At 38.0% G+C, this 14,685-nt stretch overlaps 1 protein-coding gene across 6 annotated transcripts in view; it reads right to left on the reverse strand.

Moving 5' to 3' along the window:
• The window catches only part of Dnah9 (dynein, axonemal, heavy chain 9), a 319,645-nt gene that overhangs the window by 95,422 nt on the left and 209,538 nt on the right, over positions 1-14,685 (reverse strand). For all 6 annotated transcript variants that reach the window (XM_013522070.1, XM_005399351.1, XM_013522071.1 and 3 more), the window contains one exon: positions 1,575-2,000. In XM_013522070.1, the coding sequence (XP_013377524.1) occupies positions 1,575-2,000 (426 nt within the window). The remainder of the gene's footprint in view (positions 1-1,574; positions 2,001-14,685) is intronic.

A 14,685-nucleotide genomic window follows, 5' to 3' on the forward strand; every position in this document is an offset into this window, starting at 1 on the left:
TTTGATATATGGTTTCCCATTTTTTCTATCCTGAATATAAAATTCATTACTTAGAATTGTACGCCAAACCCTAAAAAGACGACATGTATGAGCATGTGTGTGATGGGGGAAGGCTGCGATGGTCTCAGCAACAGGAGGAGGAGAATTTTCTTGCCCCGCAGGGTCTCTGTGTTAGGGATGGATGTCGATCCTTCTCTGGTATTAGTTGGGACTGTCCACATGTTGGGGATGTTGACAGGCATGTGTGTAAGCAAAGAATGAAGAGGAGGTTTTTAAAGCAAGAATGTTTTTTTTTTTTTTTTCCCTAGAAAATATTTTGGCAGAAAAGAAGTGCCTTCCTAAGGTAGCCAAGTATTTTAAAGATATTCTTATTGCTTTCACAGGTTGAGTGGGCCCATCATGTGAATGTTGGCTACTAAAAAGGTATAAACATTTTGAAAACATTCTCCTTGCACCAAATGTTCCTTTAATTAAAATAACTTGAGGAAAGAGTCTTTGAAAATTCAGTTCTTGCTACATTTTTCTGGTTGAGACTGAAGAACATGAAAATTACCAGGAGACCTTTCCCCCAAAAAGCTGGAATAGGATGTTATGGTGTTTTACACTTGGTGCTTGGTGAAGGTTGCTGGTTGTGGAGATTATCACATGTTTCAGTAAATGATCCCTGGACACTGGATTCAGGCAAGCATACTGCTAGGAGAGTAGCTGCTTGTGCCAGAGACTTTAGCCACCAATTATAGCCTAATAATCAATAAACCTATGTGACATGAATCATGCTGCATGTCTATAGCCCTATTTTTCCCCAGTTTGTAAAACCCTGCTTTATCATCATGATGAATTTGTAGCAAAAATCTTATTTTCCTGGATGCATCTGTCAAAATTAAAGATCCATAGTTGTCTAAATTGAACTAGATCATGGTATTGATGAGCATGTGCTCATGGCTGAGTGTACATATGACAAACAGTACATACAGAAAAATGGGGAGAGAGGCAGGGTAGTCACAACTGTGACCAAAGTCATGCTGGCTCTTCCTGTGGTTCCCGTTAGCATGGGCCAGCCAGACAAGTAGACAGTTTGCCAAAACTGAAGAAAATAGTTACAAAAATTGAAGAAGGCAGCTAAAATTTGTAAAATTTGTAAAATTTCAAAATGGGTGGGATCTAAAAATCTTAACCATTTGTTCCTAACTATCAAATGTACAAAAATGTTAAATTCATTTGTGGTTAATAAGAAAGCAATTGGCTCCACAGATAATATATTTCTTCTGTCATAGATATCTTCCTGCCGTTTTTTCCTTTCCTCAGAGGCAAGAGAAAAACTTTTCAGACCAGAACTATATATGACTGGCCCAGGGGATTTGTCTTGCTTCATCTACATGGCATTAGAGAAAGAAACGTGAAAAATTGTCTGTATTGAAAATGGAGATTTTATACAAAACTTTTCTGCATAAAAATTAGGTTTTCCCACTGCTGTTTAGATATGTAACATTACCAGTTGGAGAATGACCAGGGGGTTCTGTGTATGTTAGGGGTTGTGTCTGCGTTAGGGCCAAGGGGTCTCTGGGCTCACTCACAGCAATCTTGGCTTTGATGGCTGCCAACTTCTCCTGGGCAGCTGTGAGGTCTGAGGTAGCTTTGCTTAATGCTTGGCGCTTGGGTTCCACATCGCAGAACACCTCATAGAATCTCACAATGTTTATAACCCAAGAGCAGAGGCCAGCAGCTGCATAGGACTTGCTGGCCACAAACTCAGGGTTGAACTCAGGATCTTGCAGGTATGGCCTGATGGCTTTGAGGCAATTCTCATGGATGTTCTCTTTGTTGAAGTTGATTAGGGAGTCTAGGAAGCTGTCCACTTTGGCCATAGTGACTTTGGCAGCCTTCCAGCTCCTGTCCTTGGGCACCTTGCCCCCTGGGGCCATGAGCACCATCACAGCAGCGCTGACGTTGCTGACGGCCAGAGGCGGGGAACCGAATGACTTCAGCTCTGTCAGGTTGGTCTGAGAAAAGAGAAGGAGGTCGTTAGAGGAAAATGAATGAGGCTTCTTTGTCCTCGGCCACTAATGGAGTTAGGCTGTGGAGTGATCAATCTGAAAGTCTGCTTTGAAGCCTGCAGCAGCCCTCTGAATTTTAAATATCATGAGTCATCAAAAGGGGACCAAAGCTACTCCCCAGTGCTTCAGACTTCCCTGAATGGTTAAGTGAGACTCAGCTATGTTCTTTCAGCACTTTAACTGACTTGCAGCCCATTGGAAACACAATTATTTCATATTCAGCTGAAAAATATAAGGATGCCAACATACTCTGAAGTATGCAGGATGACATGAATAAAAGATAAGGTTATTATAAATTAATTTCCATCTTGAATTGGAGAGAATAGCACTGAAACACAACTAATTTTTTTCTTTAATTAAACTGCTTTGTTCCATAAGCTTGTTCTAAATACACTTGACTGTTTTGATACCAAAGCGGCATTTTCTTCCAGGAAATAGTTCAGACTGAAAGCCAGGCATAGCTCAAGAGTCTGCTGCCTCCGTATGGCCTCAGGTTGACCCTTTGCTGCAACTCTCACTTGTTCCAGAAAGTTGGGGCCGAAAGGGCGGACCTTTGTATATCACTTAAAATTCCCAGGCCTTTGCCCTCGTCTACAAAGTGGGGACAGAAGAACCCACTAATATATATGTAAAATTATGTCCTCAACACCCATGAATTTGCTTCTGGGATACTCAGTGGGAAGGCTACTCACTATCACTTACAAGGCTGATTTTGTAAATGAGGAAAGATTTTGATTTCAAAGATTAGGTCCTTTTCCAAATGAACTTGAGGTGCTTCTGAGCCTGGAAACCCACCAGAGGCAGGACTATTTCTAGTCCTAGTGGAAATACTAAGAAAGATGCTCCATTTCCTCTTGGAGTGTTTTCATATTTGGCCATGACATCCTGTCAAGGATAGGAATAAAACAGCACAGATGCGAGAGCGGTGCTGGTACACCTGTGGTGGCTGCCTCCACAGGGATGAGAGATGGCAAAGTGAGGACATACAAAGAGACACAAGAAACTCTACCACTGAAGAATAGTATAGGTTAAGCACGTTCAGATAATTCAATTAAAATATAAAGAAATAGATAAGGATAAAGATGAATTGTACAACCTAGCTGTATCATTGTTATGATTTCAGAGTAATTCCTTCTGGTATTTTTCATATTCATACATAATCTATAACCAGTCAAGGCTGTTTTGGTCTTACTGACGGAAACCCTTGCTGAAGTACAGAGGAAGTTTTTCTTGCTCATAAGTCTGAGAGGTGGCCTAGAGCTGGCTGCAGGGATGAGTGGATCAGCTTTTGAATGTCTGCAAGAAACTCTGGACCTTCTTTTGTTTCCACATCTTCCTGTGTATGGGTTGGTTTTCTGCATGTGAGTTTGAGTTACACTGTACATGCTCTAATTCCCTGGCCTGGGCCACCTTCTCCCTTTCTCACTCTGCTCTAACCACAGCTTCTTCCTGCTATGGTTTGAATGATGTCCCTGAAAGGTCCATGTAGAAAAGCTTTGTTCCACATGTGCCACACTGAGGAGAAGCTGAGAACCTTGAGGAGGTGAGGCTCCCTGGGAGGTCTGTAGGTCACTAGGAATGTGCACCGGAAAGGCACCATAGGACTCTCATATCTTCCCTCTCCTCACTCTGCATCCTGGCTTGAGATGTGAATACCCAGTCCTGCACAGGCTCCTGTCATAACGTACCACCCTTGTCAGAGTCCTAGACCCATGGGGACACCTGATCATGGACTTAAACTTCTAGAACCGTAAGCCAAAATAAACCTGTCTTTACTTCATAAGTAGCCTGTTTCAGGTATTTTTTTAATAGTGACATCAAGCTCACTAATACACCTTTTCTCAAGGTATTCATTTGCCAAGCTCATTCCCATCTCAGTATCTCTGACTGAATGCTTCTTTCTAAGCCATAGCTCAATGCAAAGGTCCCCCACTCAGTAACTATCTGCAACCTTCTCCTTCCTAGTCCTTCTTATCCTGGCACCATGTCGATATCCTTCAGAGAACTTACTGCAATCTAAAACGATTATCTCTCTTCCTTTGTTGATTTCTTCGTGAGAACAGGGGCTCCTTCTGTCTTGTTAACCATAGGATCCCCAATATCTACAGCAAAAACTATTGCCTAGTAAGTCCTCAGGGAAACAGGTGTTGAATGATTGAATGGAATGAACATGTGTTAGCAGCTTGACACCTATCCTCAGCTTTGCAATCCGAAGAGATAGAGACTTTTTCCCTAATGAAAGTCACAATTTAAAAAGCTGTAGGCAATGATCTTGTTTGGACATGAATTCTCTAGCTAATTACCAGGGGACAGGCAGCTATAGTACTACTACTAGGAATACAAGGTTGGAAGAAACATTTCTCAGAAGGAAGCAGACGCTTCTGAGTGTTTGGTACATTGGCCGCACCCTAGTCCTGTCTTATGGCTATTACTTTGGCTGTGCTTCTGGCTGCCTTTCCCCAGGGATCTGCCTGAGGAATTAACTCTTCCAACTTTTTTCAGATACCACTTTCTTTTTAATTTTTCTTTATTAGAACATGTTTACAGTATGTAATGATTATGTTTATTGTGAGGAGTTTGCACATGTGCATAACGTGTCCTAATTCTTATTTTTTGTTCCCCTCCACTCTGTGGTGATTAATTCATGGTCAACTTGAGTGGGAATGCCCAGCTGAATTGAGTTAGCATGGTTCTGGGGAACAGTATAAAAGGAGAACAGGAAGGGAGGCTTTTATGTTGATTTCCACAGGGGAAGCTTTGGCTGTTCTCTCTGGCTGAGCTCAGGTCTTTGCCTCTCCAAGGGTGGCTCCTATTCTCTTGGGAGGAGAGCTGGTCCTTGCTCTCACCTTGAGTGTCGTCTCCTGGCCTTTGGCATAGACTCTGGCTGGGTGCCCTGTCTGTGCTTCTGGTCTGGGCATTGTCTCCTGGTTCTTGGTGTAGATTCTTCGGCTTCCAGAATCGGCCGGCCCTTGGACTTTCCACCACAGACCCTTCACTCTTCCACTGCGGGTTTGCAAGGGACATTGCTGTGGGCTCTGGACCTTTGGCTGGACTGGTGCGGGACATTGCCGTGGGATCTGGGGCCTTGGCTGGATTCCTCGGACCCCTGGTGTGTGCCCAGATGTCTTTTACTCTTCTACATTTGACTCTAGTGAGCACTGACTAATACACCCTCCCACCTCTCCCTGATCCCGCCCACTTCCCCTTCTCCTTTGCAAAGCTCTGTTTCCATTTTTTGCCTTTAACTCTCTTTTTTAAAAACTGCTTTGCCCTCCTGCTTGCTACCACCTCCCTGTACCAGCCGCTCAGCCTCAGTGCTCCTTGGTGCTCTACATTCTTTTTCTCTCCACAAAACCTGTCATATTTTACTATTTTGTATAAATTCCCCTTTTATTATGCTTGTTGTCTCTTGTCTCTGTTAGAATATAAGTTTCCTGGAGGCAGAGATCATCACTCATCCCTGCCAGGCACACAAAGAACACAAGTCTTTGGTGAATGAATAGATGAATGAGCAAATGTATGTGCAGAGTCATTCACTGCACAAATACTTATTCAGTGTGTGGCAGGCATTGTTTTGAGTAATAAAGTTACCATGGTAAACAAGAAATCCAGCGTCCTTTCATTCATTCAGGTGGAGAGACAGGCGACAAGGAAATAAAATCTCTGATAATTTTGATAGTGAGAAAAACACACTATGGTTGTGAGAAAATAGGATAGAGAAGTCTTGGGGTGGGATGATACCATCTTAGCTAGGGAGGCAGGTCTGGCGAGGCCTCTTTGAGAGTGGGACATTCTAGCTAGGATCTGAATGATAGGAATGAGAAAGACACTTCTAGGTATTTGCGGGACGACTGTTTCAAGCTGACCAGTCAGCAAAGGCAAAGGCAAGAATGCTTGGCCAGATGCAATATGTGGAGGAATCAGGAGAGCCCAGGTGCAGTCAGGACCAGGCCATGAGGTGCTCCAGAGGCCGTGGGGAAGAGTTTGGATTGTATTTTCATTTTTTTTTTTTTTGGTTTTTCTCCGGTACCGGGAACCGAACTCACGACCTTACGCTTGCCAGGCAGGCGCTTTGCCGCTGAGCTAAATCCCCAGCCCCGGATTGTATTTTCATTTCAGTGGGATGTCATTGGAGGGCTTTATGCAGGGAATGAAATGATCTGTCTTATGCTGTTTTGTTTGTTTGTTTGTTGTTTGTTTTTGGAACTGGGAATCAAACTCAGGACCTTGCACTTGCCAGGCAGATTCTGTGCCACTTGCCTTATGCTTTTAGAGTGTTAAAAGACAAAAATTATGACACATCTAGAGATGCAGATCTTAATTGGTTTTTGTTTGCTATTCTAGAGTCATGCAGCAGTCAGAGCCAAGTATGATTCAGGATGCTTCATCCCACTACATGGACAGTTTCTATTTATAGTCAGAGAAAGAGAAGTGACCTACACAAAGTGCAAGTGAGGTGTGCATATTGCTAACGGGTTACAGCTTGGCTTTTACACTATCTGACTTGGTTTGAAAAGTTGGTTGCTTGTGGTTGACTGAAGATAACCTGCTCAAACTTGACTGCATGTTACCAAAGTCTGTCACAGTGGATTTGCACATCGTGTTAGGTAAACCTTTAGGCCAAACTTCAAACATGCGTAGAGGCAGCTTTAGGCTAAACTTAATTTGGTTTAACCACAGCCAATTGCACTGTCAGAGTCGGAGTGGACCTCGAATGGTGAGGGAGGCTGCTGTAGCTGTGTACATGGGAGACTGAGGGTGATGTGGTCTAGGTTACTCAAAATTTAAGTGGTAGGAAATGATTGGATCTGAAATGTATTTTGTATACAGTGTAGGCAGAGCTTATTGATAGTTTTAGTAAGAAACATGAGAGAAAGTCACCGGTTATTCTTCTCCAAGAGAATTTTTTTTTAAAGTATATGTTATATCTGATGGTTTAAACACAATTTCTATAAACATATGAGATCCTTGGAGACCTAGGTCATTTAAAAAACTTTCATCTTATGGGAAAAATGCTTTGCCGAAGGCTCTGTATAAATGTTTATGGAAATCTTAGATTAATTCTTTAGGATAATATTCCTAGAAGTGGGTTTGCTGGTTCAAAAGGTAAAAATATTTTTAGTATTTTTTGTGTATATGATACTATTTCTCAGGAATTTCAGTTCCAATCATCAATGAGAGTATATATACACTCATGCCTTTTTCAGCATTGGATAATACTGTTTTTTCAATATGATAGGATGAAAATTATATCACAACATTGATTTAATTCATTTATGTATATGTGTGCATATGCATGTGAATATATTTACTAAATTATATGATGCTAAATTTTTGTGTGCACAAACTATTTAAATTTTTTGCTCTTGAATTTTGCCTCTATTTCTGTGACTATTTGTTGTTTTCTTTTTGATTACTGTATTAGTCATGATCTGTGCAGACAAAAAGATAATACAACATACTAGTTCCTTAGAGAAAAGTTAACCAAAGGAACTATTGATAAATGTGTACAGTGAAGAAATACAAGAGATAGTGTTTTCCTGGGCCAGGAATGTGATGTGCTGAGCCAGGGTGGTTCCATTTCCATCCTTGGGCCAGAGGAGTTGAGAGGGAGAAGTGGCCAGTAGGACCTGGAGAAATAAATAGATCTGTCTTCATTCTCATTTCAAAGGGAAGCCTTGGGAGGGTTTAGGCAGGGAATAAAATGATCAGGCTCATTATGCATTGAGAGCTTGTTGCCATGCGATGGACAAACTAATAGGTCATGGGGGGACACGAAAGTTAGGGAGGGTGCTCTAGTTGTCTAGCAGAAGAATGAGGGTGGCTTGGGCCAGTGGTCTTGCAGGGCAAATAGTGAGAAGTGACAGATTCCTGTTAGGAATCTGATAGGAGCCTCACTTTCCACTGAGGGCAGGTTGGGGCCAAAGGAATGAACACTATCATTCTCCCTCCATTCAACTCTTGGTGCTCGTCTTGGTCAAGATCATAGGAAGCTGAGAGCAAAAGCAGTTCATTAATACAATCCTTCCCAGTCAGTCTCCAAAATCATGGGAAAAGCAGAATGGGAAAACAGGTCGGGGACAATGAGAAGAAAAGAGATGAATAAATAGGAGATTTCCAGCACAGCTTCTGAGACCTTTCATAAAATGGAAACGATATTCACTTTTCTCATATGTACTGTAAGTTTCTTATTAAATTTTATGATTTTTATGATCCGTAGAAGTTTAAAGTTTTTATGCGGTCAAACTTAGAAATCCCTTTCTAAATGATAGTGTCCTTTGTTTCTATGGTGTGAAAGATGTTGCACAAATATTAAAGTTGATATGAAAACTTATGAAAAATTTCTGTTCTCTTATAGTCTCATTTCTTTCTTAGTCTTGACCATTTTACAAGGCAATACTGTTTTGTCCCTTTCTTAAAAGACTATATTCTTACTGTCGAATGTCCAGCAAAAATAAAAATGAAAACAAGAATCACTCATAATATGACTACCCAGAGACAAGCATTATTTATGGCTAATGTGTTTCATTTTGTAGCTTTCTGTTCTGTTTGTTGGCCTGCCATATATATGTGACACACATACACACACAGAGTATATTTAATCACATTTATATGTGTGTGTTTTCATACACATGTGTATACATACCTGCATATGTTAAATAAATAATCTAGTTTTCTCGCATTTGAGTATACCATAACTTATGTATCCAATTTCATGTTGAACATTTAAGTTATTAAATCTTTAATAGCTGGTTAGATGATATGAACGTTTAAAGATGTTAAAGACAAATAGACCAAAAATCAAAATGGACTTCTATTAGAGCTATATTTAACTTATGAATAAATTTGAAGAACAGTGACATATGTATAAAATTGAATTTTCTAATTCACAAATCCGGTGTATTTTATTCACATCTTTTTTATATCTCTCAATACAGATGTGCAGTTTTCTTTACAGTTTCAGCAAATTTCCTTACACTTATTTGTACCTTATGTTTTGGTTGTTATTCTGAAAATATATTTTCCAATTGGCTACTGTGGATATTAGGAAAGCTATTACATTTTATAATTTATTTTACAAATAAACTCAACATTTCCCTTTTGTTTTATTACAGTTTTATAAAATTCCTAAATAATAGTACACATACCTGTTATTTTAAACATTCATATGATTAATATTTTTCATTTACTATTGGATTGGTTAGGAATCTAGGACAATTTTTTTAAGTAACAGCAGTGAAGGGGTTTGTCATGGCGTTTTCCTATGTCCATGGCAATGCCTCTAATGCCCTACCATTAGGTAGGATACTTTGCTTTTTGATTGAGATATAATTGTCATTTCTTAGCAAAACATCCATGTCCTGTTATACTTACTTTACTAAAAGTTTTAATAAACAATGGGTATTGAATTGTGGTTAATACCATTCTGATGTTTCTCATAGTTACTAAGAGTTTCCATGTATGGTTGGATATGATTATAAAAATAGCCTTATAAACTGGACCAATCTTACTAATTTTAGCCATATTGCTGATTGAGTAGATTGCGGCAACTGGCTCGCTAGTATTTTCTATACATAACTTATGCCATCATTCATAAATTAAATTATTCTGAGATTTTATTTTCGTATTCCCTATCACTTTTAGTATTTAGCTTATCTCATAATGTAGCCCTGAGAAGTCCCATAAGAAAAAAAATTTGTGTAACTCTGTTATTCCAGAATCCTCAGAATTATTTAATCATCAAATCTGTTTTTATATTAGTTGTTAACAGTAAGTTACAAGTTAAAGAACAACTTAAAACTAGGAGGAAATACTGTAACATATACACTAAAGAATTAGAAGCAAAAATGTATAAAGAGTAACTACAAATCTATAAGAGGAAGCACATTATCTCAAAAGAATTTGAACAGATAATGGACAAAGAAGAAATTAAATATTTGACCAAATATTCAGTCTCATTAAATGAAACCAGTTAAAATTAAAATAAAAGTAAATTTTTACTCATTTCATTGACATAAATTAAAATGACTGAAAATATCTAATGTTGACGAAGAGGTGGGAAAAGAAGTATTCATAACTGTAAGTAAGAGCTACCAGTTTGGATAGAAAATTGGCAGTATTTATTTAGAAAGCCTACTGTATTAGCATTTCCTGTTGCTGCTGCAATCATTCACTTAGCCTTAGTAACTCAAAACATCATGGATTTATTATGTCACAGTCCTGGAGGCCCGAAGTCCTAAAATTGAGGTATCATAGAGACTGCTCTGGCAGTTTTAGGGATATAACAAGCATATGACCTAGCAAGAGTCAAGGAGAGATACTTGTACTCATGTAATGCAGATGTATGTGCAAGGATATTTGAACTGGGAATAAACTAAATGTGCAGTAATAGATGAATTCATAAAATGCAGTGTGATTATAACATGTAACACTACAATGGATTAAACAAATGAGGTTTCTGGGAATGTACTGACATGAAATATCCTTGTTTTAAAAGGGAAAATAGGATTCCACCTATAAGGAAAATTACCAGGCAGCATTTTTCTCTCTCTGTCTGGCTTATTTCACTTAGCATAATGTCCTCCAAATTCATCCATTTTGTCAGAAATGGGAGGGCCTTCTTTTTTTTTAAGGCTGAATAATAGTGCATTGTATGTACATGTGTGCAACACAATACATTTAAAAATATATTATCTGTTGATAGATATAGGTGTTTTTTCTATAACTTAGCTACTAGAAATAATTCTGCACTAGAAATAGAAGTGACTATATCTTTGTGAAGTGTTGATTTCATTTTTTTTTTCGGTTCCTATACCCAGAGGAGGGCTTGCTAGGTCATATGCTTGTTATACTGTTATTTTTTGCATACTGTTTTCCATAATGGTTGCACCAATTTACATTTCACCAAAAGTATACAGCTTTTCCCTTTCTCCATGCCTCTGACAAAACTTCTTTTTGTATCTAGGATATTTGCAGAAAGTAGATCTTAGATGTTCTTACCACATATACACATGCACTATTTCATGTATAAGTAAGTGAGGTGATAGAATTGTTAATTTTCTTGACTGTAGGAATTGTTTTACTGTGTACACCAAAATATTATGCTATTTACCTTAAATACATGCAATAAAAAGAGGTAAAGTGAATTACTAGTATCTGTTTACTTTTAAAAGATGTTGTATTTTATATGTACATTTTTTACAAATGCAAATGCATAAAAATTGCTGGAGTAGACACACCCAGATTATTGCACAAATGATCTTCTGAGAAAGAACTGGGGCTGGAGCAGAAAATGAGAGCAGTTTTACATTTGACCCTACATATTCTATACAATGAGAATTATTTTTAGTAATAAAAATGCCATTACACATTATGTATATAGTAAAAAACCAAATTCACCATAAGAATGCATGGGAAATAGAAAATTATAAGCAAGTTCATGGAAGGGAAGAAAGGCGGTGATATTGGAAAGTAAATCACCCCTAAACTAAGGCAGAAAAAGTTACGCTGGATTTATTTTAGTTTAGCTATAAAAGCAAAACAAAACTGCCAAAATGGAGACACAATGTGCAGAGACTTACTACCAAGCTCTGATTTACAGATATTCTTTATGTATGAGTTAAAGATTTATTGCTAACTTTGAGAATAATGAGCAAACAGGAAAATGGTCCTTAAACACCACAGTCTGGTGAGTACAGAGGATTTTGAGAATAATGTCCAGGAGTCCTTGGGATCATGAAGCAGTGCTTATCCTAACTACATGTGGCGTACTCTAGCCCATTGTACTCCATCAAAGGAAGCCATTTGAGCTGCAATAATGGGATTCAACGTGTAGAGTGCAAACACTGGTCTACAGTTAAACATCTTAGTGAGGCCACAGGGCTGTTAATGGTGTTCAACTCACCTTCAGAACCTCCTGGACCACATCACTCTCTGCAGCACCCACTTCTATACCCACAGCACAGACACGCCACACCCGATATGCATCCACATCTTTGCAAAGGTTATTCCTTCTTGATATGTTCTTTTCTACCACCTTCTTCATCTAGTAAAGTATTCATCTGAATAATACCTGCTTGATGGGCTTTTTCCTATCTATTTCTTACCCAGGCAGAAGTTAGTTTTGCCCTCCTCTGTGCTTTCAAGTCACTGAGTTTTAATTTTTATTTCTGTTATGGTATATATGCACACAATTTGCAAATTCTAGTAGAACTGCAAGACTGAGATTAAAGCACATGCCAAACCACCCCAAATATACCTCCCTGGAGCCACTAGTACAATTTTTTTTCCATCATTACTTCCAGATATACCTTTTATTGACCAAAACTATGCTTATGATGTTAATGTTTTTCTTTTCACACGTTATTAAGGGACTTACTACTGCACAGTGTGAATATTTAATTATTTTTAACTGATTTTTCCCTCCTAGTAGTTATCTGAAACCAAAGTTAGGAAGGTCATTACAAGAGAACTGCAAGCCAATATCCATGATGAACACAGATGCAAAAATTCTCAGCAAAATACTAATAAACTGAACTCAACAACATACTAAAAGGATTATTTACCATGATGAGGTGGGATTTATCCCTGGGATACAAGTATAGTTCAGTGTTTACAAATCAGTAAGTGTGACATACCACATTCACAGAAAGAAGCACAAAATTCATATGATCATTTCATTAGATACAGAGAAAATATTTGACAAAATTCAGCATTCTTTCATCATAAAAGCACTCAACAAATTAGTACATAAAGAACATACTTCAACATAATGAAGGCATATACTTGTAAAATAGGCCTACCACTAACATTGTACCCCGTGGTGAAAAATTGGATTCCTTTCTTCTAAGATTAGTCACAAGGAAAGGATGTTTACTCTTGCCATTTCTGTTCAACATAGTATTGGAAGTCTTTTGAAGAGCAATAAGATGAAAGAAAGATACAAAATTTTCATAATAAGAAAGGAGGCTACAAAAGGCCAAAACACTTAGGAATAAATTCAACCAAGGAGATGAATGACCTCTATACTTAAAACTCTAAAAATCTTAAGGAAGGAAACTGAAGACACAAATGAGTGGAAACCTGTGATCAGGAATTGAAAGAATTTAATATTGGTAAGACACCCACACTACCAAGGTGATAGACAGCTCAGTGCAATCCTCTTTGACATTCCAATGTCATTTTTCATGGATATAGAAAATCCAATTCTAAAATTCATATGGACTCACAAAATATCCCAAATAGTCAAGGCAATCAAAACACAAAGAACAAAGCTTGAGCCATCACACTACTTTATTTCAAACTATTCTATAAAGTTATAGTGATTAAAACAATGTGATACTGGTATATAAATAGACACAGTGGCCAACAGAACATAATAAAGTGCACAAAAATGAACCTACCAATCTACAACCAACTGGCTTGTGACAAAGGTGGCAAGAATACACAATGAGAAAAGAACAGTCTTCAATGGGTGGCACTGGAAATTGGGTACTCATATGTAAAAGAATAAAATTGGACTCATATCTCATTCTGTATTCAAAAATCAGCTCCAAATGAATGACAGACTTAAGTATAAAACCAGAAACTGTAAAATTACTAGAAGAACATATGGAGGAAAGAACTACACAAACTTGGGCTGGACAATAAGTTTTTAGATTTGATCACCAAACACAGGCAACAAAAGCAGAAATAGACAAATAGTGTTACATCAAAATAAAAAGTTTCATCCAAAGCAAAAGTTTCTGCTTAACACAAGAAACAACAGGGTACACAGACAATGTATAGGTTGGGAGAAAATACATACAATCTACACATATGATGAATTAATATTTAAAATATATAAGCAACTCAAGCCTATAGAAAGAAAAAATTCAAAAAATGTGCAAGGGAGTTGAATAGACATTTCCCAAAAGAAGACATATCAATGGCCAACACACACATGAAAAACTGAACACTGCTAGTGATTAGGGAGATAAAAGTGAAAACCACAGTGCAGTATTACTTACACCTGTTAGAAGAGCTAATATAGAAAAAGATGAAAGTGCTTTGGGGAGGACATGCACACTGTTGGTGGGAAGGTACACTAGCACAGACATTATGAAAAACTGGGAAGGTACACTAGCACAGACATTATGAAAAACAACATCAAAACTGCTCAAAAAAATAAAGATAGATTATCATATGATCAAATGATCCTACTTCTGGGTATTTACCTGAAAGATTTGAAATCGGTATGTCAAAGTATGGGAGCATGCACTCCCATGGTCATTGTAGTGCCACTCACATTATTATATATATAATGTGATATACATATATCACACCATATATGATATTACAATATATCATAATGTTATTACATATATAATTTGGCACATACATATGCATACATACACACAGACCACTATCCAGCCTTAAAAAGAAAGAAATTCTGTTATTGTAACAACATGGCTAGATCTAGAGAATATTAGGTTACGTGAAGTAAGCTGAACATAGAAAGGCAGATACCACACGATCTCATTTATCTGTGGAATCTAGTACAGTTGAGTTCACAGAAGGAGAAAGGAGAGCAGGGGCTTCTAGAGGATGGGATGGGATATGAGGAGATTAAAGTCAAACTTCAGGAAGAATA

This window comes from Chinchilla lanigera, unplaced genomic scaffold (assembly GCF_000276665.1).
Source record: "Chinchilla lanigera isolate Chin_1 unplaced genomic scaffold, ChiLan1.0 scaffold00066, whole genome shotgun sequence".
NCBI classification, from domain to species: domain Eukaryota; kingdom Metazoa; phylum Chordata; class Mammalia; order Rodentia; family Chinchillidae; genus Chinchilla; species Chinchilla lanigera.